This window comes from Ammospiza caudacuta, chromosome 1 (genome assembly GCF_027887145.1).
Source record: "Ammospiza caudacuta isolate bAmmCau1 chromosome 1, bAmmCau1.pri, whole genome shotgun sequence".
NCBI classification, from domain to species: Eukaryota; Metazoa; Chordata; class Aves; order Passeriformes; family Passerellidae; genus Ammospiza; species Ammospiza caudacuta.
Genome location: NC_080593.1, coordinates 38273796 through 38296330, shown reverse-complemented (window position 1 = coordinate 38296330; position 22535 = coordinate 38273796). Strand labels below are relative to the sequence as shown.

General features: G+C 38.2%; 1 protein-coding gene across 2 annotated transcripts in view; it reads left to right on the top strand.

Annotated features, from left to right (window-relative positions):
- Positions 1-22535, top strand: part of ZNF385D (zinc finger protein 385D) — a 332326-nt gene that overhangs the window by 153412 nt on the left and 156379 nt on the right. Inside the window, exon 1 of one of the 2 annotated variants that reach the window (XM_058814667.1) lies at positions 11044-11238. The exons of the other annotated variant lie outside the window; for it this stretch is intronic. Coding sequence (XP_058670650.1) covers positions 11217-11238 — 22 coding nt within the window. The 5' untranslated portion in view covers positions 11044-11216. Of the gene's footprint in view, positions 1-11043; positions 11239-22535 lie in introns of those variants that run through there. 2 annotated transcript variants of the gene reach the window in all.

Genomic DNA, 22535 nt, shown 5'->3' with positions numbered 1-22535 from the left:
GACCAAGGCATTTTCCTTTCGTTTTGCCTATCTTTGGTGACACATTGATGCGAGACACTTAACCTGAAGATTGTCTTTTATTGTTTACTCTGGTGGAGTCCTAGTTTTAGACATTCATAGCATCAGACAGAAGTTTATGAAATTACAAGCTTATTAAACTAGGTGTCCAGGAGAATGTATTCCCAATTCCTGCTGGGACTGGGTGATGATGAGAGGTAAAGCACATGCTGTGGAACTGTGGATAGTCATCCTTGCATAAGGGGACAAGACTTATACAGCCTGCAGAATTGCTGGCTAGCTCTATCTGGGGCTATTCTTCCCATCTGTCAGGTGGTTTCACTGGAGTTTTTTCCAGCAGAAGACCATCTCAGAGGACCCTGACTAAAACCATGGTTCACTTTCATTCTTACCTTATGCTTTGTTTGGGATATTCTATTAAAATAGGTTTCTAACCTGGCCAGAACAGTTATGAGACCTAGAAGACAGAGCAATGTCATGAAATTTTTTATGCTGAGCAGCAATGACCATGAAATTATAAATATTGTTATTTATAATTATAATAAAATAAAAAATAAAATATCCCAAATTATAATAAAATATAATGCTGAAATATTCAGCATTATAATTTAACTTCCTCCTTCTAATCAAACGTCTCTGGCATACTGATAGGATGTAAAAAAGTAACTCAATAGCTTGCAAATTTTATCACTCCTAGTTCTACCCTTCGACTGGCTTTATATCCAATGATGAAAAATAAATCGCCTTGTTGAGGAGGAATGAGTGAGAAAAAAATGAGGGAACTGGAATCCTAGTGTGGCTTTTGACCTGTGTAGCAAGTTAATTATACACTTGAGAAGGCATCTAGCCTTGTTGTGTTACACTGCATGCATTTGTGTGTGCACAAGGCTGGATACAAATACGTGTGTATATTAGCATGCATATGTGCTTTGTGCAACAGTGCACTGCCTCGTGCTCGGTACTTCCTGAATTTGTTCCGAAAGTCATTGGTTTTAAAGGATGTAAATGAAAATAGAGCATGGCCCAGTGGATTTTAATGTATAGACAGTTACTCTTGGTAAAAATAATTACTTAATTAAATGCTCTGGTGGACAGTGATTAAGGAAGGAAGTGGTAGATAAGTGATGAAAAGTGTATCAGTACATAAGTATCAGAAACTTAGAGAACATGATAAAATAACTTTAGTGGGATTAAATAGGCACTGCAGACTTCTGCATTAAGTGGTTTTACTGAGGCCTTCTCTTTCTTACACTATTTTCCATGAAAGCTTTTCTGTCAGTGATGCAGTTTTCCACTGCACAAAACTAAACTGCCAAATCAATGCAACCCTCAGATGAACTAGAAGTCACTTCTACATTGCAGTTAACTGTGTCTGAGCAGCCAGAACATAAATGTTCATGAAATGACAATCACCTTCTTATATATGGAGAAAATGGTGGATTTGCAGGAGAAGTGAGCATAGAAGTCCAGTTCACCATTCCTGCATCTTCTGCTCTGCTATCTGCACACCTTTCCTCAGGCTGGGCAGAGATACCGACCCCTACAGCCAGCTCTTCACCCACTTCAGGCTATTATAGTATTGACATAACATGGTCTTCCTGCATAAGATGGGTCCACAGACAGTCAGTACACTTGGAGCACTTGTCTCATATCTACAGAGACTAAAGAGATGTGGCTGGGGCTTTCAAACCTAGCTGAAATTCTTTCAACTGTAGTGCTCTGCAGACATATGAAGTGAAGCTATGAGATACATCTTCATCTGTTGTACTCTGTTCATCTGTATAGTGCAGAGAAGAAAAAAATTTTTGAAGGCTTAGGCCAGAATTTTGTGTCTCTCTATACATATTTAGACACATAGAGTAACTAGGCTTATTATAAGTGTTACTGAGCAGCAAACTAAAAACCACTGAATTATCTAAAAATAGTCACAACACTCTATTTAGGCTGTTGAATTTCAAAATTATTAATTTTCTAAGTACAAGAATTGGCATAAATAAATTGCAAAGTGTTTGTATTGAGCCAGACCCTGAAAAGTGCATGTCAAAGAAGGTATCTGGCTTTGGGGTACAGTGTTTTTGTTCAGCTGTGGGAAATAGAGCTTACCTGTAGGCTGCTGTTATGGCAGGGTGCTTTCAAATCTGATAATTTAATTCAGAGGTATGGCAGATCAAAAGGAATGTGTACAGAAAAGAGATGCAATGAAAAAGGAACAGATACAGACAGGAATTTTTTGCTGTACATGACATTCTAAATTAGAGTGGCAGAAGTCTCTGTCAACAAGATCAAAAGGTGGGAACAGAGATGAAAACGCTCCTTTTACTGTTGTTTATTATAAACCGGGTAGGATTGTATTTGAACATTATTGACAGAATGTTAAGAAACAGTTACACCCTTCCATTTCCCCCAGGAAAAGAGTATTTAAGCATTTGAAATTAGAAGAAATAGTTTCTGGATGATTTTTAACATTTTTTTCCTGTTCACTATTAACACTAAATGCCTACATCATCTAACAGCAACTTTGTGACATGCTCCCCTTTTTTTCTTAAAGGTAAGCATGAATACTTTAAGTTAAAATAGTTAAAGCTAAAATACAGGGATTTTAGCAGACCATGGTTATTGTAGGATGACAGCTTGGTCATTCAAGAGCTGTACTTTTTTTTCTGATATTTTTAAGACACACATTTTTGGTCTTTGATTTTTTTTTTTTTGCAGAGTGTAATATTGAGGCACTCTAGGGTCACGTAAGAGCCCAGGAAATTTCCCCACTCACTGGGGAAGCTAATTTATAGTTAATTCCTTAGGAGATGATTCAAATCTTCTTGAATAAATTATATGCTTGTTTCTCTTGCAGGTGTTCCTCATGTTCTGTTTTAAGTGCTGCTTAGTGTTGGTAAGCACAGTTGGTAGTTGCTGTGGTGATCCCAGATGGAGCTGAAATTCAGTTGGTGTGGGTGATCTGCAGGGATCCCAGATTGTTTAAGGGATTTGGAAGCCTTGGCTGGGATTCAGCTGGCAGAGTGTGTATGTGTACATGTGTGTCTCTAGGAGTGAGGTAGGTGTCTAAGCTCCCCTCTGGATTGGTGAAACTCCAGTCAATGCAGTTATGGAGCTTGGAGAGCTGCTTGGACACCCAAAGCTGTTGTCGACTTCCAGATGTTATGAGTAGCTCTTCTGACTTTGTTGACTGCATCAGTTTGATCTGCTTTGACTGTGGTGGGAAATTAGACATCCAGATTGCAGGTACACACACAAATAGACACATAAAACTTAAGTGTCAGTCTCTGAGTCAAATCCCACCTACAGCGAGGTATTGCTGATATTTTCACTTCGTGAAAGTTGTTTCTTGCACTCTGCTGTGGAGCTTGCATGTGTAGAATTACAAAGTGCTTATACCTGGACAGGCCTATCAAATTCAGTGCTGCTGTGAATAAATCTAATACAGATTTAAAAACAATCTCATAAAAAGTTGAATACTGTGCTATTACTTGCATCCTTTTATAGCCTCAAATTAGTGTCTTGCCTGCTGCCATTGTGTCTTCTCCTCTTCTTGCATGGCACTTCCTCACTTGCATTTCCTTTGATAGTTTTAGCTAAAACAGTTTTTCCTTGAATATGAGAGAGGAAGTCGGATGCAGCAATAGTATTTTCTGTGAGGTCAGTTTAACTGTTTCTATGCCACTGGAGATGAAATTCCTTCCTGTCAGATTACAATTTATCGTGTCAGATTGCAATTTATCGTTGCCTCAGGAGGTGTCTGTAGCACTGGCTACTTTAGTTGAGGTGCTATCTCTTAAGGTCATTAAAGCAGGACATGCCTGAAGCTCCTGCCTCTTCTTAGTTGCAAATGTGGTGCTGGCACCTTGCAATTGCTTTGGGTGCTGCTGCAAAGTATCTCAGCTCTCCAAAGCAGGAGGGAAGTTGTAATTTGTGCAGCTGACAGTGTTTGTGTCCCTGTCTGGCTGCAGGTCTGTGCTCCAGCCTCCCTTTCTATACTGATTGATCCAGTATAGAAAGCAAACTGCTTTGCACCCATTCACACTGGGACTGCTCATGCTGCCATTTTCCTCTTGCAGTTAAGTACTTAAACCACAGCTCAGTGCCTTCATGATCACGGGGAAACTTAAAATCATACTGCATTGCTACTTTTCTTTTTTCCCTTTTCTTCTTTAAACAGTATTAAAAAAATGAAGGAATCTGTTTTTTGTGCATGTATCTTGAAATACTTCCCTTTAGGTACTTAAGGGTATGGAAAGGGATTTATTTTTAATGTTCTATAGGAGCAAACAGAATACAGATAAAATCGGTTGCAGATTTTATGGTTCAAGATATTTCTTATAGGAAAATTAGAAGCAGAAATGTTTGGGAAGGAAAGAGCTAAAAAAAAGCCTTGGGAGGAAAATTGATGCTGTCTTAGATTACTAGAGGTCACTAGATGACTAAAAAAGTTGTTTCATGTTCAGAAAATGGCAAACTTTAGTTAGAAGTCTTTTCTGGTTCAGCCACAAAATTGGCAGAGCAGCTAGAGTTTAAAACACAACTTGGAACAAAATTATAAAAGAGGAATCAAATACTAATCAATATAAATTAGAAGTAAGAAGTATGGAAAATTTATAGGGAAAGCCGGAAGTAGGAAATGAAAATTCTGCAGCTGGCAAGGCAAAGGTCAATAAAAAGATTTTAGTGTATTAATAGCAAAAGTCTTAATCATATAAGCCACTAGATGGAGATAGTAAGATTGTTACGAGTGATGTGAAAGCACCATAAGTGGTAAAAAAAGATTTTTATCCTGTATTTTGAAAAATGCTTGATGCAGTCTCCATGTAATGAGTGTGCTAAGGCACTTTCCAAAAGGCCTGGAGGAAAGAAAGGAAGATGTAAAGCAGCAGCTGCTTGAACTAAAGGCTATTTAAATTCAACAGTCCTGGACAATTTGCACACAAGAGTCCTAAATGAAGTGTTGAGAAAATCTCCAGTTCTTTGATGCACCTTTTTGAAGGGGAAAAAAGGAACACTTAACTCAAAACCAAACAAGCAACAAAAAACCCCACCCAAAAAGACCCTCAAACAAACATTCCCACCTTAAAACATAGGCTGATACCTGTGCAATGATTGCTTTTTATAATTTTAAACTAAATTATGTGATCTCTAATTAATAATATAATAAATTGTTATTTTAGGTTAATCAAACACAGTAAAAGCCGGCAGAATGAGTAATGAGTTTACTATATACTAATTTTTTTTATTTCAGGCTTATAAGTTGATTGATAAAAAATATTATAGAAATAATAGAAGTGCATAGTTTTGGCCATTTGATCCTATAATCAGAAATGCAAAATGCATCCATTCATAGATCAGCAGATGCATATTGTAAATCAGAGTGCAAAAATAAAAAAATCCTGAGTATGAAATCCAAAACTTTTTAGTACAACATCTGGATTTCTAAATTTAAGTTTTTTAAATTGTGAGAATACAATGTCTGGATTTGGTGATAAGTCTACAAGGTATATTGCAAAATTGTAGAGAGTGTTGGAAAGGTGGACAGAAATAGTGAAACATTAATTAATCATTCACCTCACAAGAGGTAGTGATGAATTTTCTGCTTGTCATATGCTCAAACCCCACATGTTAGAGAAATTGTTCTGAAAGCTGTACAGAAATAAAAGGGGAAGAGGGAGAAAGGAAGGATTATGCAGGTTGGACATTGTGTTGTCATCAATTCTAGTTTTCATTTTTGAGGGGAAAAAAATTACATTTTGTGTGTGGGTGTGTTTGAAAATATATTTGACATGCATGCAGACAAGCTTCTTGGTCTTGTTTGCTTTTAAGACTGTATTTCTGTTTAATATACATAGTCAAAGAATCTTCTGCACCAGTTGTGTATTCATTCACATTTATTAACTTAAATCTTGTCCCATGCTTAGGAGCAGAAGATGACAGGAGTGGGCATTTAGTGAAACAATTAGCAGCAACAGTGCCCAAAATGTGGGTTTGGTTTTATGTTGGCTACATTCTGCTTTTTTGTTTTATAACTATCCATGCCTATGGGAAGGAAATTCAGAAGAATATGACCTTTCAATTGCTACATGTTATCTGTGTTTAAACTACAAAATACCAGAAGTAGTAGCTTTAAGCTTAGAAAAAAGCATATTTTTCTATTTATATTTCTTAAGCTGTGTATGTGGAAAATCCCAGTTGCTTAAAAAGAGCAGTGCTGTAAGTACTGTTACTGAACTGATAAAGTCTGCTTGGCAAAGCTTTGTAGAGGCTCTCAGAATCAAAAGTGAGCCTGTTTACCTCTTGAAAATGCTTTTATAGGAGGTTCTGGTTAGCCATTTCCAATAGAGAAAGGAGCAGTTGATCAGATAGCAGCTAAACTAATGAAAAGCATCATGGAAGTGACAGGAAGATTAATTAAGTTCCTCCAGTTGTATTCATGTGTTGTGCTACAGAGTTCCTTCGGGTACTGCTGCAGTTAAATGGTATTCATGGTGACAAATATTGCACATTTCCAGAAGTGACACTTCTGAGTCAAGGGTAAAAAACACATTTGGTAGTTTTAGCCCGTGAAGAATGTTCAAAACCAAAGATGAGCCTATGTGGTGTTTAAAATATACAAATGTAACTTGCTCCTTCCCTTCTTATCCTTTAGTGTAAGCTCAGGAGATTAGTAATGAATTACAAAATCTGCGTTATTGTGTAGTATGTCTTAAACTGCTCCAGATGGCTTCAAAATAAAAACAAACCAAACTTCTAGCTGATGTACTTAGTATATTTGATTTGAGGCACAAAAATATGTGTGCTTGGAAACATTTTCAATTACTTTTGGAGGCTTACAAAGCTGTGGTTTGTTTGCTGTTCTTTCTTTCTGCACTGTGGTCACTAATAGGAATGAAACAACTTCAATACATAAATTTCAAATTATCTAGAAATTCTAGACCCACTTTGCTTGCAACAATCTTTTAGTTTTGGGATGCATTTGATGAATTAATAGGCCAAGTGTGATTTGGATTGTTTCTCCCATTTTATTTTCAGAAATGAATGTTTCCACAATAAATTTTTGTTCCTAATAACTTTCTCTGTACAGTAGACAAAAATTATTTTAGGAAAATCTGGAAATCTCTGAGTTGTATGACATCTTTTAGACTACTGCACATGATGCATAGACTTAAAATGTTGTATCACTAGTGTATTTGTTGACTACTATTATACTTTTGCTGGCAAAGAGTTCCTCGATCTGCTTCTGCATTTGCAAGAGATGATCTGTGGTCAGCCTCAGTAACTGGCATTCATCAAAGCCAATTGGTAATAGTTTGGGTATAAATCTAATATTAGTTGCCTCATGGGAGAGTTCAAGACTGGAAGAGGGTTTTCCAGGAATCCTAGAGAGTTAACTGGGTGCATTAATGTTAAATATTAATTAGTCTCTGCAACAGTCTTGCCTGTGAGTGGCTTTAATACTTATTATGGAAGCATTGCTTAAATCATTGGATAGATAAAAATCAGTAGAAAGCACAGAACAGAGGAGCTACTTTATGAAGTTGGCCCTCTGTCTCTAGATCAAGTCAGGTGTGGGGAATAACCTGTAGCTTTCCCAGGTCGGGACAAGTATAAGGCCTGTGCTGTACTTCTGGGCCATGTCTGCTTCATGCGTTTTGTTTATTCCAAGGAGATGACATCTTGTGGGTTGTTCTGTGTTTTGAAAATCTGCCCTTTGTGGCAAAACTTTTACCAAGGGGAGAAAGGGCAGAAGAACTTAAGGTAGAGATGCTGTTATGAAAAAAGAAACAGGTTGTTGGAAAAGAGGATTTCAGGGAGTAGAAGTTGACTCTTTTATTAGAAATAAGAATGAGGGCTAGCTGGTTTAGGAGAATTAATTTTATTCTTGTTATGTTTATGCTATGTGAACCATGCATGAAAATATGATAATTTTGCAGTTCACCGGTATCTGTAGCAAAGTAAAATGCTGGTTAACCAGTGCCGGCTTGTTGATGGTTGGAGAGTTTGCACCATGGGCTGACATCATGGACTAATTTGCTCATTCATTCTGCATGATCCTGCATGCACAGGCTGGGTCTACTCAAATCTCCAGGCACACATAAGTGTTTGCTGCTCCTGACCGTCCTTCCCTACAGCTGTTCTCAGCAGAATCCTCAGTGCTTGCATTAAAACACCAGCCATTTGGGATTGCAATTACTAAACTAAACCTTGCTTTCACTGACAGTGACAATATCCCACTCAGGGAATAAAATTTATTTTTTCTTCCTTGCTTGAAGCTCTACTTCTTTTTGCAGCTTATCAATGTTGTATGTGTGTGAGTGAAAGCAGAGTTTGTCATAGAGTATGTGAATTTGGGCTGTGAAAGCTTTCCAGTGATTTTTCCCTCCTACTGTGCATTTCTGTAGTTGAAATGAAAAGAAATTGAAGTTCTTGTTCCAGTTTCTTTGTTTACTTTAATTGCATACTTACTTTCAGAACACAAATAAGATGCAATAGGGAGGAGGGAGGTTGTCCTTCTTGTTTTACATCCTACAGGGCAAAACAAAACTAGAGGTAACATTCAGAGCCAAGTAGTGGAGAACATGTCAGTCAGAACACGAGGCACTTTGGTGTTTACATTACCTAAGGATCTGACCTGCCATCAGACACCACCAAACTGGTACAGGTATTGTAGCAGAACAGCATTTCAAGAAGGGGATGTTTAAAGGCAGCAGGGTCCTTGCCTGAGCACTAATAGCACATCTGCACAGACGTGAGCATTCTGTTCCCATGGCATGAATCAGGAGGCATGTTGGCTTGGTGGAACATTCAGGTAGCCTACATCTTGCAGAGTTTGACTCCTGGCAGAATAACCCCAATCCTTTTTTTCTGTGATAGCGTAAATGCAGCTTAACAGGCAAATGCTGTGCCTGGGTGCAGACTGTCTCAAAGGACGTCACGCAGTGCCTCCGCAAAAGCACTTCAGAGTTGGAAAAGGAGCTGAAGGATTTCACAGAGAATTGATTCTCTGAGCTTTTACCCTCCATGAAGGGAGAGGAGGGAATGCTTGTGCTGCAGAAGGCTCCTGGTAGTAGCTTATACCTACTGCTCAGGGAACATTAGAGTGTTTCAGCTGATATTTTAAACCAGTCTTTGAGGATGGTATTTTCCCTTTTAGCGAGGTGCCCTTCCCTGTGTTTTAGAAGTGAATGAGCATTGTAATGATGAAATAAATGAAAGGAATATGCTGGGAAACCCTCTGTTATGTGCTGTCCCTATTACGTAGCTGAAACATAGGCCGTGAGTTCTAAACAGCTTTTTTTTCTCCTCCAGGGATTTTTAGATGGCATTTCTTCACTGTGATTTAAGATCTGCTTAACTTACATTGTTGGTCAGTTTGACCCACACAAAAAGATTTGGTCTTCCTCCCTTCTGCACTGTGGCCTCAAAGTGCACTCCTGCACTGTGTGCTTTTCAGTCATGAAGCAGCACTTATTTGGGAGTTTATGTGTACCATGGATCTCTTGTTTCAGGGCTTGCCTCTTGCTAGGGGCAAGCTGAAATAAGAAAGGGCACTGAGAAAGGCTAGGTACCAGAAATGAATAGCAGTGGGACTGCCGGTGGGGGACAGGACTGAAATTGGTGCCCCAGTTCCCCGTCAGTGTTTAATCTCAGCAGCATTCATACAGGCGGCACGAAACCTCACGAGGGCAATGCTGCAGAGGACTCTTGCTGAGAGATGCATGCGGCACTGTACACCACGGCTCTTACCTCTGCTGCTGCAAGTGGAGCGTTCCTTGGCTGCTGTGCTGCTGTGATAATTTTGCCTGAAGTGATTGGACCTCATGAAATAGTACTTACTGTGTGGTGGTTTTACAAATAAGAAGTGAGGCTTTAAATGAATTATACCTGTCATCCTCTTTCCTGTAGAATGAAAGCATTCATCCCATTAGATCCTATTATAATGAAATAAACACTTCAGCATACTGTCCATTACTTTTTACCTTTATTTAGTATAAGTGTATTATCACTGATACATGCCAGACTGACAGCAGGAAACCAATGTCCTCTATTGATTCAGAGAGGAGACATGTGTGCATAAATACAGACCACATTGTCTGCACCACACTGCTGCACTAGCATGTTGTTGGATCCATCCCGAGGCACTGCCACATACATAGTTGACAGTACTCTGGTGTTTCTTTGGTCCTTCTTCCTCTGAAGCTGCTACTGGTTTGTGTAGCATCGGGGATTGCGTGGGGACCTATTTACAAACTTTGGACCACTCCATTTGCCGCAGAATAATAGAATGCTTACCAGCTGCTAATGACTCATCAACCTGGGCCAGAAAGCAACTAGAGACCTGGAGGGTGAAAGGTTATAAACTCCATCGCAGATCCTTTTGTCATATGTCTCCTGTCTTCATGCTTTGTTATTCAGGTGAAGAAATTGTCGTTTAAAAAATCAGTTCAGCTGTATTGAAATTGAGCTACCTATTTGCCAGCTGCTTTTTAAAAAATAGAAACAGACTTGTTTTTTATCCAACATTGGGGTTGAAATTGTTTATTGAAGTGGAACTATTGATTAAAAAAAAAAAAAAAAGTCTTAAGGGGTATATGGTCTTGCAAAGTGCCAGGCATCTTTATCTTCTATTGAAGTTGGGATATTGAGGCACTCAAAGCTTCTCCTGGAGCCTGCCCTTCAAAGAAAAATACACTAACAATATATGCTTTGTCTTTCCCATCTATTATGTAATTGAGCACGTTATGTCACTAGACGCGTTTACTGCCAAGAAAAAAAAAAACCCAGCCTGTATAATTTTAGAAGGGCTTATTTATTATTTTTTTTTTTTGTCCAAACCAGAGTTAGGTTAACCAGGGTATAAGAGCATGTCGTTGCGAGCTCGAAACGAAAAGATCTGTTTGTAGTACTCTTAGTCCTGATGTCACAGGCACAGCAAGGACATCAGAAGGAGGAGTCAGATTACAGTAAGAATGGGCAGTGCAGCATGCAGCCGGAGTAAACGCTAAATCAGACAGGGATTGTATCAGGGATAAGACTGCCTGCAAAGCGCTCATCCTGAGGAGGCACACTGCTCTCTCACGCTTCTCGTGCTGGGAAATTTCCACATAATGTAGAATGAAAAAGCTCTGTTTTACATGTCAGCCCTGTGCAGGAGCTAATGCTGAATACACAGCCGTGGGATCCTGACTGCATGATTAATGAGAAACATAATGTATTTTGGTAAGTGTTAACCGTGATGTAATTCTGCTGCTGCTCACATTATCAATAGGAGTGATTATTACGGATTTCGGATTCAAGAACATTTCGTGCTGGCACGCACCTAAAACTGACAACTGGGGAATCCTGCCGGCTGTGCAGTTTGAAAGGATTCCATTGTCTGGGAAATTTTCTGTTTGAGTGGGCTACTGCGTAGTTCTACCGGTTTGAAAAACAAGCTAGATAAGATGAACTCATGCTAGGTTTGTTTTAAATGAACTTGTGTTTCGTCTGCTGAGAGGGGATGAGAAATGCTTGTGAGGCATGGGAAGTTTTAGACGAACTTAATGTAATGGGCGAGCTGCTAGTGCACTGTCAGTGCTGGGGAGGCACAGCAAACCTCAGTATTTCATTCAGCTTTTAGTTTGAAGAATTCCAAGGTATAAAGGGGAAACAGTGTTTTATTTGCAGTGCTGCGATTGCCGAGTACTCTGCATTGTGCACATCACCGGTGTGGAGTTGGCTCCTAGCGTGCCACAAAATGCATATTATTTTAAGCCTTTAGGGGTCTTGGAGCTGTTAAATATTTGTGCAGAGTTTAGTTTTCTTGCTTGACAGAAATCTTCCTTCAGCTTACAGCTGAGCTGGCTGCATACCCTAAAAACACGCTGGAGTGTAGAGCTATGTCTGAGCAATGTAGTGCTGCAGTACTGGGCTGGGATGTACGATTGCAATATAATGCTGCAAGTTAGTGCTGTTAAAGAGCAAAGAAAAACAAAATAAAGAATTTGGTGGTGTGATGGAAAAATGCTATTCTTGGCTTCTTGAAATCTCATCTAGTCTCACTGTTAATTTATAGCAGCATAGTACTTAGAATGAACAGAGAGCAGGGAGTTAAGGATTTCTGGGACATTCAGCAGCTTTCTCAGTTTCATTAAATATTGAATCAGGAGTTCACTTCAAGCTTTAAGGGAAGAACTTTTGTAATATTCTCAGCTCTGTCAAAAAAGTACTATGCCTTTTGCCATGTTAAACACTGTCTTCTTATTTTCATAAAACTAAAGACTATGTACGTATATGTGATTTGTCTTTAACAGTGAAATACATCAATTATGAAAGCCAATAGATTTAGATGTAAACTAACCTACTAGAAAGATATATACAAATTGGTTGAGTTATGAGAACTGTTCAGTGTGCCTTTCAAAGATAAATTTTCAATATTTTCTCTTTACTACATTTTCAAAAGGCTGAGGAGGAATAGGCAAACAATATGTTTTTAGGTTTGAGTAATTTGGATTAAGTCTCTTCACCATTAAAGAAGCCAGGTTAACTTGCTATTCATCTCTTTCCAGTATTTTTCTACCTTCAACAGAACTGCAAGTGCAAGATGGATTGTTTTTTGGTTTTTTTGGTTGGTTGGCTTTTTTTAACAATCAGTTTTTCTTGTGTGGGATTAGAAGTTGCAGTTTTCTGAAGTTATAGAGTTAGGGTATTAGGTATATGTTAGCTGCATGGTATTTGATTTTTAAATTTTTTCTCTGTCTGTAATTTTTAGAAGCATGTAGTGATGATCTAACTTTTTTTGGAGTTACTTTGAAAAAATAAAAATCACTGTATCATGTGCTTATTTGTTTTGTGGTGCAACACAAGTTCTTAAATGGAAAAAAAACTGTGGTGTGCTTTGTAGTGAATTTCACTACTGAGAGCAGAGCTGAAAGTTTCTGCTAGGCAGGTTCTCTGTCTGCTGTGTTCAGTCTGAAGTCTCCTTCAGTATTAAGTTTTAAATGAGCATAATCGTTCCTGTCTTTTGCATAAGAAGGCATGAGCTGTGGGATATTTACCTGTGGTTACTCTGGGTATTTTCTTGCACTGTCAGTGAGAAGCAAGAACATCTGTAATCTCACCTGTCCCTGTTACTGCACAAAGCAGTATTGCACTGAGCCAGATGAAAGCCTCACTGCGTACATCGTGCACCTACTTTGATTTCAAATGGCTACAGCCATCACATAGACAATATTGGAATTTTATTTTTCTAAGGGAAAAATTAAAAGTACTTTCCTTTAAATATTGATAAAGAATTCTGTAGGATTTTTTGGGGGCGTTGTTGTTTTGTTTGGTTATTTTTTAAATCCAAACATGCAACTATTGGGCCACATAAGCATAGAAAGGGAAGAAAAGGAAAGCATTTTTCTGTATGTTTCTATGCATCTTGTTTACTTTTCTGGGCCTTCTTGTTGAATTGCTGCTGATGTGAGGTGGCATAGTGGGAATGCATGTGTGCAGCATTAAGGTTGAAAGAAAAACTGAAAATTATCATGGAAAGTAAGACCTAACCTTCTGATAGTATAATTGTTATAGAGCAAGTGTTAGGTGAAGGGTGAAGGGAGTTTTTTAACTATCAGAGAGAGAAGTTACTAAATTCAGGAATGTGCCATCATGTTTCTCTCTCTCTTTAAAGCTGTAGCCTCCAATAAGATATTCTTCCTTTATCTTACATCCTACTATGTGTATTTTACTTTTTGAGCTGATCTTTCAAATAATTAAGCTCATTGTAACTCTTCTAAATTCATGAGCCGTTCTTTTACAGTGCAACTGAATTGTGATGTAATTGTTTTAAGAACTGCTAATTTTCACTCACCGTGCTGTGCTTTTGAATTTGTTGTTTGGTCACCGTGGATACGTTTGTTACTTATTGTATTGATTTTGCATTCATCATTTCAAGTTGAATAGGAATATGGGATTGTAATAATAATAGTAATAAAAATCCTACGAAATGATGTAGTGTGTTTATAGAGTAAGCCAAAAGCCAATGAAAATAATACATTTCTGTTAAGTGTTATCATACGGAGTGGTTTTGTGCTTAAGAACATACATCTGTACCTCAAAGCAACTTTTGCCTGCATTTATAGCCAAGTTAATAATTTAGCATAAGATAAAAGTCAGCTGTGACCATTCTCAGCCGTTCCGAGAGGAGGAATGGTGGGTGGCTCTCAGTGCCACAGCGCTGATGTTGCACGCGGATGAGGGAGAGCCTCCCCTAGTCCTGCTCAGCGTGAGGGCTCTGCTGTGGCTAATGGCCAGAGCTGCGCCTCTACCTTGAAAGGCTCCACTGGCCACTGTCCCCTTGGCTTTGCCACCTCGCCATGAGCGCGCCTTCCTGGGCCTGGCATCGTGGGCGGCCGCGGGAGCTGCCTTGTCCTGGAGCGCGGTGGCCCCGCGGCCGCCCCTGGGGCTGGGGTGACTGGTGTGCTTGGGGCAGGTGGGGATGCTCTCAGCCAGGGGAAGGGGCAGAGCTGCTGCTGCTGCTGCTGCTGTGTGTGTCCTGCCCCGCTCCACGGAGGGAACGCCGCAGTGATGTTGCGGTTCTGGGACAGTGAGCACGGGTCCTCAGGGCTCGGGGAGCCTGGCTGGAACCGAGAGCAGAGCGAATCCTTCACCCCCAGCACCAAAAAAATCACTGCGCCCATACTTTGGCCTTATTGAAGAAGCACAACCCAAAGAAATGCTAAAATTAAAATTTACAAAGAAAAGGGAGAGGGGAAAAGGAGAAAATTGTACCTTTCTTTTTTCTTTTTTTTTCCCTTCCCTCCCTGCCTCCTCTGAACCTATTATTGTTTTAAGTAACTTCTCAATTATACAGGAAATTAATATATTGGCATGGAAATTACTGTATATAACATAAAGGGAAACAAACAAATAATTTTACCCAAAAATGCCATAAAATTTCTGTTTGTGTGGTGGCTGTTTAAATCTTTAGGGTCTTTTTTCAGTCAGTGTTGCAGAATATAGTAGTTCATCTGCATGCATGCTACTATTCTGAATATCACTTTTTATTTCTGGAACACTTTCTTTAAGAGATTCATGCTGGATGAGTCATGGAATAAAAAGAATACTTCCTCCCCCCACACCCCGAATCTCATCACCTCTTTAAAGAAAACACACATTGTACAAGCCAACTGACCAACTGCTGAAACAGGGTTTTTTTTTTTTGTTTCAATGAAAATATTTGGTTGTTACTGGTTTGTTTTTAGGAGGTTATATTTCCTTCTAGGTTAGACACTGTGGAGGCCTTTAGTACCATTTCTGTTTTCATTTAAGTCAGGATGAATTGTTGTTGATAAGGCTGTTCTTTTAAAACGTTTTGAGAAGCACAGATACTGGATTACTAACTGTGTTTTATCACCAGCCATCTGCAATAAGAAAGTGTAGTTAATATATAATGGATGCTGTGTGTGACAGAAGAATTCAGCTGAGCAAGCCAATGTATAGGATCTTGAAAGCTGCAGGAGTCTGATGTTTATATTTGGAACATTACAGCCTCCTGGGCAGTGAAGTTCCTATCTTGAAGCACTGAATAATCATTAATGCATGTATACGTAATAGCAATTTAAAAAATCCTGTTTGAACTTAGAGAAACTGCTCTGTGCTAGATTGCACCCTTTTAGTTTCTGTTACAGAAACTGTTAATTTGAAATGCTTCAAAATACATTCAGTATGTTGCCTTAAACAAAAAGTCCTTTTGCCATTTCACAGACAAAAAAAAAAAAGTCATTCCAAGTATGACTTTTCTTGTGGGTGACAGAATTGCTTCAAACCCAAAATTGGAATCAGTGGCTTCCTGCTCCATTAGAGAAGATTAGATCACAGTTGCTTCAGCTGAAGATCCTTTAACAAAGTGTGTGTGCGCTCACGTGCTCATGTGAATGTGTGTCTGTGCATATTTTAACTGGGATGATTGTAGAGTCTAATCCTGCATTCCTTCCCAACAAATGTCTTTCTTCTGTTAAGAAGTTAAATTAAAATTTTCATTGTGATATCATGCATCTGCTTTATTTTTTTTTCCTGAAAGGCAACGCATAAATTTTTACAAAGTATTTTCAAATAATGAGAGCCTTTGACTGTATTTATGTTAGAGTCATATGGCTGATATGTCTCTGTGCCTGTGTGCAAATATCCTTCCATGTTATTTGGATTTTGTTTCATAAGCTAGTGGCAATTCTAGAAATTCTTGCAATTACAAATATGTTAATCAGGTTACAGGAAACCTTTTAAAGATTTTGCCTCACATTGCACTAAAGAAGGTGGTGGTATTTGAAAAAGGAGAAATATATTTGGACTGGGAAAAGGAAATATTTCAATTTGCCATTAGATCATGAAAAGTTCTTGAGATACAATAGAGGTCATAAGGGCTTCCGTTTTTAAAAAGGAGATATTACATGTAATATACTGCAAAGATTAGTTTTGCAGCTGAAATTGCATAGATGATTGGTAACATTCAGAGAAAATGCAGCAAAAGTGAGAAATACCAAAGCTTGAAGTGGCCGAGATTGCACTTGAATTAAATTGCTGGGGATGAAAGTGGAGATAAGCTTTCCTCTATTGTAGGTCTTAGTCATTATATGGCAAAACTATATTCTGTAGGTCAGCCTGTGTGCTCAGTTATTTTAGCAACACTTCTTTGAGAAATCTACTTAGGGGTGAAAAATCTAATACATGAAGCTGCATTACTGACTCATATGCTCAGACCTTCTTGCTCATTTTGTTGACCACTTCCTTCAGCTCATCAGTCTCATGCTCATGTTCCTCTTAGACAATTTTTGTCTGCGTATATATTCACCATAAAAAGTTACTACAATCTTAAGCATGGAACGACAACTTAAAGTAATTGTCAAGGGTCTGGATCAAATGTAAAATATGAGAATGCAACTGTAATTTCAGATTGGAATTGTAAGGGAGGCTCTTATGAAAGTTCAATTGCTATACACACTTGCCTCTTGTTAATAATACAGTGATTATTATTGTGTGATAATACAGTTCTGTCTCTTTTGATGCTTAAAAAAATATCCATTTTAAATTTCTGCAGCTTTGAAAAAATAGACATCTTGAGTCCTTATCTGGTGTTTAAACAAAAGTACTTTTTCTCCCTCTGCCTTTTTTTCCTCCTTTTTTCCTTATTTCCCTCCTCCCACCTATTTTAAAAAGGTGGGGTTAGATCAATCACTTTATATTTTTTTATACCTCTGCTAGCTGGCTGAACCAGTTGTTTGGAAATCCTGAGAAATTCTTTCATCACTATGACATGAGGTCCTGGATCTTTTACCAAGCCAACTAATTTACTCTGTTTTGTAGTCCCTGCAGGTTTCAGAATTTAAAACCATAATGTAACACTTGCTTTTCAAGTAAAGCTTGAAAAGCTCCTGGGGTTTGATAATGTATAGTATCTTCATCTCTGAAGCAGTTACAGCAGATACAAAAATGAGATTGACTGTCTGCTAACTCTGGGCATGGCTGTTTGAAATTTTAGCATATGCTTAGGGTCTCAAAGGGCTTTGGCTCATACTGGTAGTTTTTATACTGTGTGCTGTTTATGTGTTCTCTTTATTACAATGCAAACTAGCAGTCTCTTCCCCAGTTCTCTCAATCAGAAGAAAAGATAGAATCTAAAAAGCAGGTTTATGTTAGAAAACCTCCTCTGAATATTAAAACTTCTTTCTTGAGAACAAAAGAAAAAAGCTAGGCTTAATTTTCTCTTTGAGTGTTACTTCATAGCGGTTCTCTCATTTAGTTACTTTTATGCTGTAATTGAAAAAGCAGATGGACAATTCATTCAAATGAAAGCAATGAAAATTTTCTCAGCTTCTTTTGTTCTTGTTGACCTTGTTTACTCAGTTTGTTTACTATGGAGTGTAGTAAGTTATGAAGATAGAGGGAGATAATGATTGCATTTTCCAATATTGTTACCCATCATTGCACTAAGGATCAATACTGAATGAAAAGAAAAAAGAAAAAAACAACACAGAAAACCAAGTCAAAAAACACAGAACGTTGACCAGATCTGCAACTGTGAATGCAAAAGGAAGGAGCAGGTGGAGAGGAAGGCAGTCTTGGCACTGCAAGGAATATCAGTGTTCTTTTTGCTAAGCCAAGTCATTTTTCAGTAGTGACCTGACGGTCTACTGTCTCTATAGTGCAATGTTTAGCAAATTAGGTTTTGTTTGCTGGTATTTACCTGTGATAGCAAATCCACTCACCTCCTGTCAAAACCAGCAATGTAACAGGTGCATTCAGTTTGCCAGATATGTGACTATTATGTAGCAAGCACACTGTTTCTCTGTTTTTCTATTATTGCTGGTAAATTGTGCTGCTGTAAGCAGCAAATGTTTCGACAGTCGAAGTTGCATGGCTTGTCTGCTTTTAGGTAGCATAGAAAAAAGTAATAACTTTGCAGACATATGTCAAACTTTACATAATCTCCTCCTTAACTTTGCAATTCCAGTGTTTGTAAAGGAACAGGATGTGTCCTTTATATAAGAAGTCAAACAGGCCATAAAAAGTTGTGTATGCATATGTAAGGATGTATTTAAATCCTTTTGCTTTTTGTCTCCTTCTGACTGAGGGCATGTTAGCCACATGAACTTGGGTACTATAAAGCCACTGAACTGTATTTCTAGTATCCTTACAAGATTTCAGCACTCAAGACGTGATGTAATCGTTTACAAACATTTGTCTCGCTAATCCTGACCACAGTCTGCCTGCCTTGTAGAGCTGGTTGTTTGGTCCTCCTCTCCTCATGCAGTGCGAGGGCAATTGCAACAGCCTCCTAATAACACATTTAGATTCTTGGGCTTTAATCTTAGTAGCTCCAAATTCTTGGAAATTGCATTGGTCTACATGGTATAATTTTTCTCTCCCCATTATTTCTTCATTAAAAAGGGTTTCAAAATAACCACTCTTTTTTTTTTTTTCAGTTGGGTTGAGGTAAAAATTTTCATTACATTTATAAATTCCTAATGCTTTCCCCTTTTTCGTTTTTTATGTCTCCCAATCCTTTGCAGTATTTTTGTAGAACATAACATATATATTCCTGCATAGGTTTAGCTGACAAACCTACTTACTCAATGCTATTTAGCACCCCATCCATATTAACATTTAGCTCCACACACTCTAACAATGCATGCAATAGATTATCTGCATGAAAACATTCAGGTTTTCAAGGCTGAAAGAGTCAATGGCCCTAAAGAGGGACATTACTACGCAAATACCCCCCCAGATGTGCTCCTTCATGTGAATGAACTTACCAAATGTAATAAACAAACATGGAAAGGCTGAAAACACATTAAAACCAACCAAAGCAAAGCTGCAGATCTCTCTAGCACTGTGAATACAATCAAAATGTGATTGTGGAACAACTTAAGAGTGTGTGAAATGTGTGTAGACTCTGCTGGCAGAGAAAGGCAGGCAGCAGGTAAAGTGGGGTGGCCTCCTGGTGCTGCAGCAAAATGGTACTGGCAGCACCACCCTCCACAAACACTCCAAGATGGCCAAACAAAATTGCTCTGTTTTGCCACTAGTTTGAAGCAGAATTGACATCACATGCTATCATCAACACACAGGGAAGAAAAAATATTTAAATAATCTGAAATTAGCATTCTGAAAACCATGAATGATGATGCTACATGTCACTGTGACACCCAGAAAGTTCCACAGATTTCAGGAAGAAAATGCAGATGTGTGGAACATTAATTTATTTTTACTTTTTATTACCCCCTGCCCTATTTTTAAAAAAAGAAAGCTAAATGTATCCAGAAGATTCAGTGTAGGGATGAAAAGCAGAACAGAACTGTCTCAGGTAGGCAGTTTTGATGATACTTAACATTGAAAAACATTAATAATTAATACCCTTAAAATATCCCTCAGTTTTTTCTAACAATGTTTATGTAATTTGTATAAGTTTTTGTGCATTTCTAGTGGGAACATTTCTTCATGGGAACATTTACAAAGATAAAAATTGCATGATGCTTTATTGTTATTTATTATAGGAGGATTTTTATGTTGAAAGCTATGCCAGCACATTTTCAGCAATACAAAGCTCACTTTAGATTCATCTGCAAACCGAAATATTGCCATCTGACCTCAGTATATAGTCAAATGAATGATGAATATTTTATATCAAATATCTGTTTGAGAGACTCCAGCTGTGCTAATATCTTCCAAATCACAAAGATAAGAAGAAATAACGGTAATTATAAATTGTTGGCCCTTTCTAGATGCTCACAGCAATAGATCGGTAATGCTGTCAGAGAATATTTACCATAATGAATAAGTTAATATTTTTAAAGACTTTGTGAAGTGCCTTTGATGGGCAGATTTCCAGTTTTGCAAGTTTTTCTGTCTTTGTAGCCACATTCTATTCTAGTAAATAATGTAGGGAGCTGATTGTAGTAGTAAATTAGTTAAAGTAATATTGATGGTTTGTCTGATAGAAGTTGGGCAGCTTTTGAAAACTGTTGGTATAATGTAAGCATGGCAACTGCTAGCAGGTATCAAAAAAAGCTCTTGCGAGTTCAAGGGTCTTTCAGGAAAAAAATTGAGCTTTCTTCACTGATACTGTTTTTCTGAGTCAGATCTGTTCATGGAGAAGGGGGATGTTTCAGAAAGTAATTATTATTTGTAATGAACTGTGGAAAGTGTTGGGCTGTGCTAACAGATTTGCTTGAACTCAATTTCATTTCCTGGACCTAACATCCTGGGAAACTTCCATGGCCTCCAGAAAAGTAAGAGTTTCAGCTGTGCTGGAATATTAAATTAGACCTATTCTAATTAAGGTAACTGCCAAATAATTTGTAACAGTTGTGTTTAATATCTCCAGTCATTTCAAATGCGAGTTAAATGCTTTTTAAAACTTAAAACTGATCATCAGCAGTGTAGTCAAACTCTGGCAGCCAGTCGGGCTGCGGGCCTGGGGTAGAGGCAGCATGATCCAGTGATGGTGAAGGATTTAGCTATTTGGGTTGCAGATCCTCTTTAAATAGGTGCTCCCTGTATCTGAACAGGAAGGGGCAATGAATGTGATGGAAATATGAGCTTGGGTGGTTGGATAATTTCAATTGCATTGGCCTTGTGTGGGGAGTCCCACCTCTGGGCAGATGCATCTGCAGGAGAGAATGCAGTGCTGCAGGTCTCACCAAGCTAGGAGGAGCTCTGAATACCTGTGGGACTAGACTCCATCACTGCCTTGTCCACCTCAGCTTTGATGGCTTCCATAGAAAGCCTCTGGAATCAACAGGCAATGAAAGTTACTCTTTTTTTTTTTCTTTTTTTTTTCTTTTCTTGAAGTGTTTTAAAACTACAAACCTCTTTTCTATAAGCTTAGCACGCAGCTTGCTACTGCAAACACGTATATAATTGTCCTTATTAATTTCTGTTTCCAAGCCATCTATGCCAGTAAGGATAATGTGACATTCTTGGGTCAACTGGACTGTTTAGTTCTATACACACCTAAGCCTAAACCAATTCCCTCTTTGGCTTACATTTGTAAGGAATTCATTTATATGTGTAGGATAGTGGCTTGCAAGCTTTCCTGTTTATGTACAAGTTTGTAGAGTAAGTCTTAATTCACAAAAGCCTTATTTTTATTTTAGTTTTATTTACTTTCCTGGGGGCCACCACTCCAATGCCTTGTTGAACTCCTTTTTTGCCTCATTAAGGCACATTATTGGTAATATCATTAAAAAATCAAGAAAATTAATTGAATAGTTTAGTAGTTTGGGGTGATTCTCCTTCAGTCAACAGACTCCATTAGTTGAGCAGCAGAGCAGCAATAAGAAATATCTGGGATTTCTTATCTTCACCACCTCCCTCACCCCCACCCCCTCACTAGCAGAGGAGGCTTAACATTTTTCTTAGAGCATCATCTCGTACAGCTCTGTTGAAGTTTCTGACCACAAATCATATCAAGCTATCATTTCTGTGGGTTTGTAGCTCAGCCAGAAAAAGCTGCATGTGGGAGAAGTTCATTTCTAGTCTGCAGGATTTTGACATTTGCAGTTGTGTGTCTGGAGCTACTGAATGGATGTGTATTAAAATTGTATATGGATAATAGTTTCTAGTGACAAGGAAACCATAATTTGTAATTAGAAAGTTGGTTTGACCTTTGAATGTGAAAAGGCCAAATAACATTATACTACTATAATATATAGCAAATTTGAAATTTATAGTGAATTTTAGGAGAAAAGAGATAAAATCTTGTTCTAAATCATGTCCCATAAGAAGCCATTGCCCATGCTGTTAGAGCAAGACCATGAAATTAAGGAAATGTTCTCAAAAATAGATTTCCATGACAAAAATTTAAAGAGTTTCTAGTTCCCTTGGGTGTGTATAGGCATTTACTGCTTTATGTGGGTTTTTCAGTGTGTGATAGCTCTAGGAAATAGCTCATGACAATTTTTCCTTGCTTTCTGAGCAGAAAGAATCTTGAAATCATGTGAGGTGGTAAACTTAACAGAAGGGGCTTTTAAGTTGTTTTGTTTTTTTTAATTTTG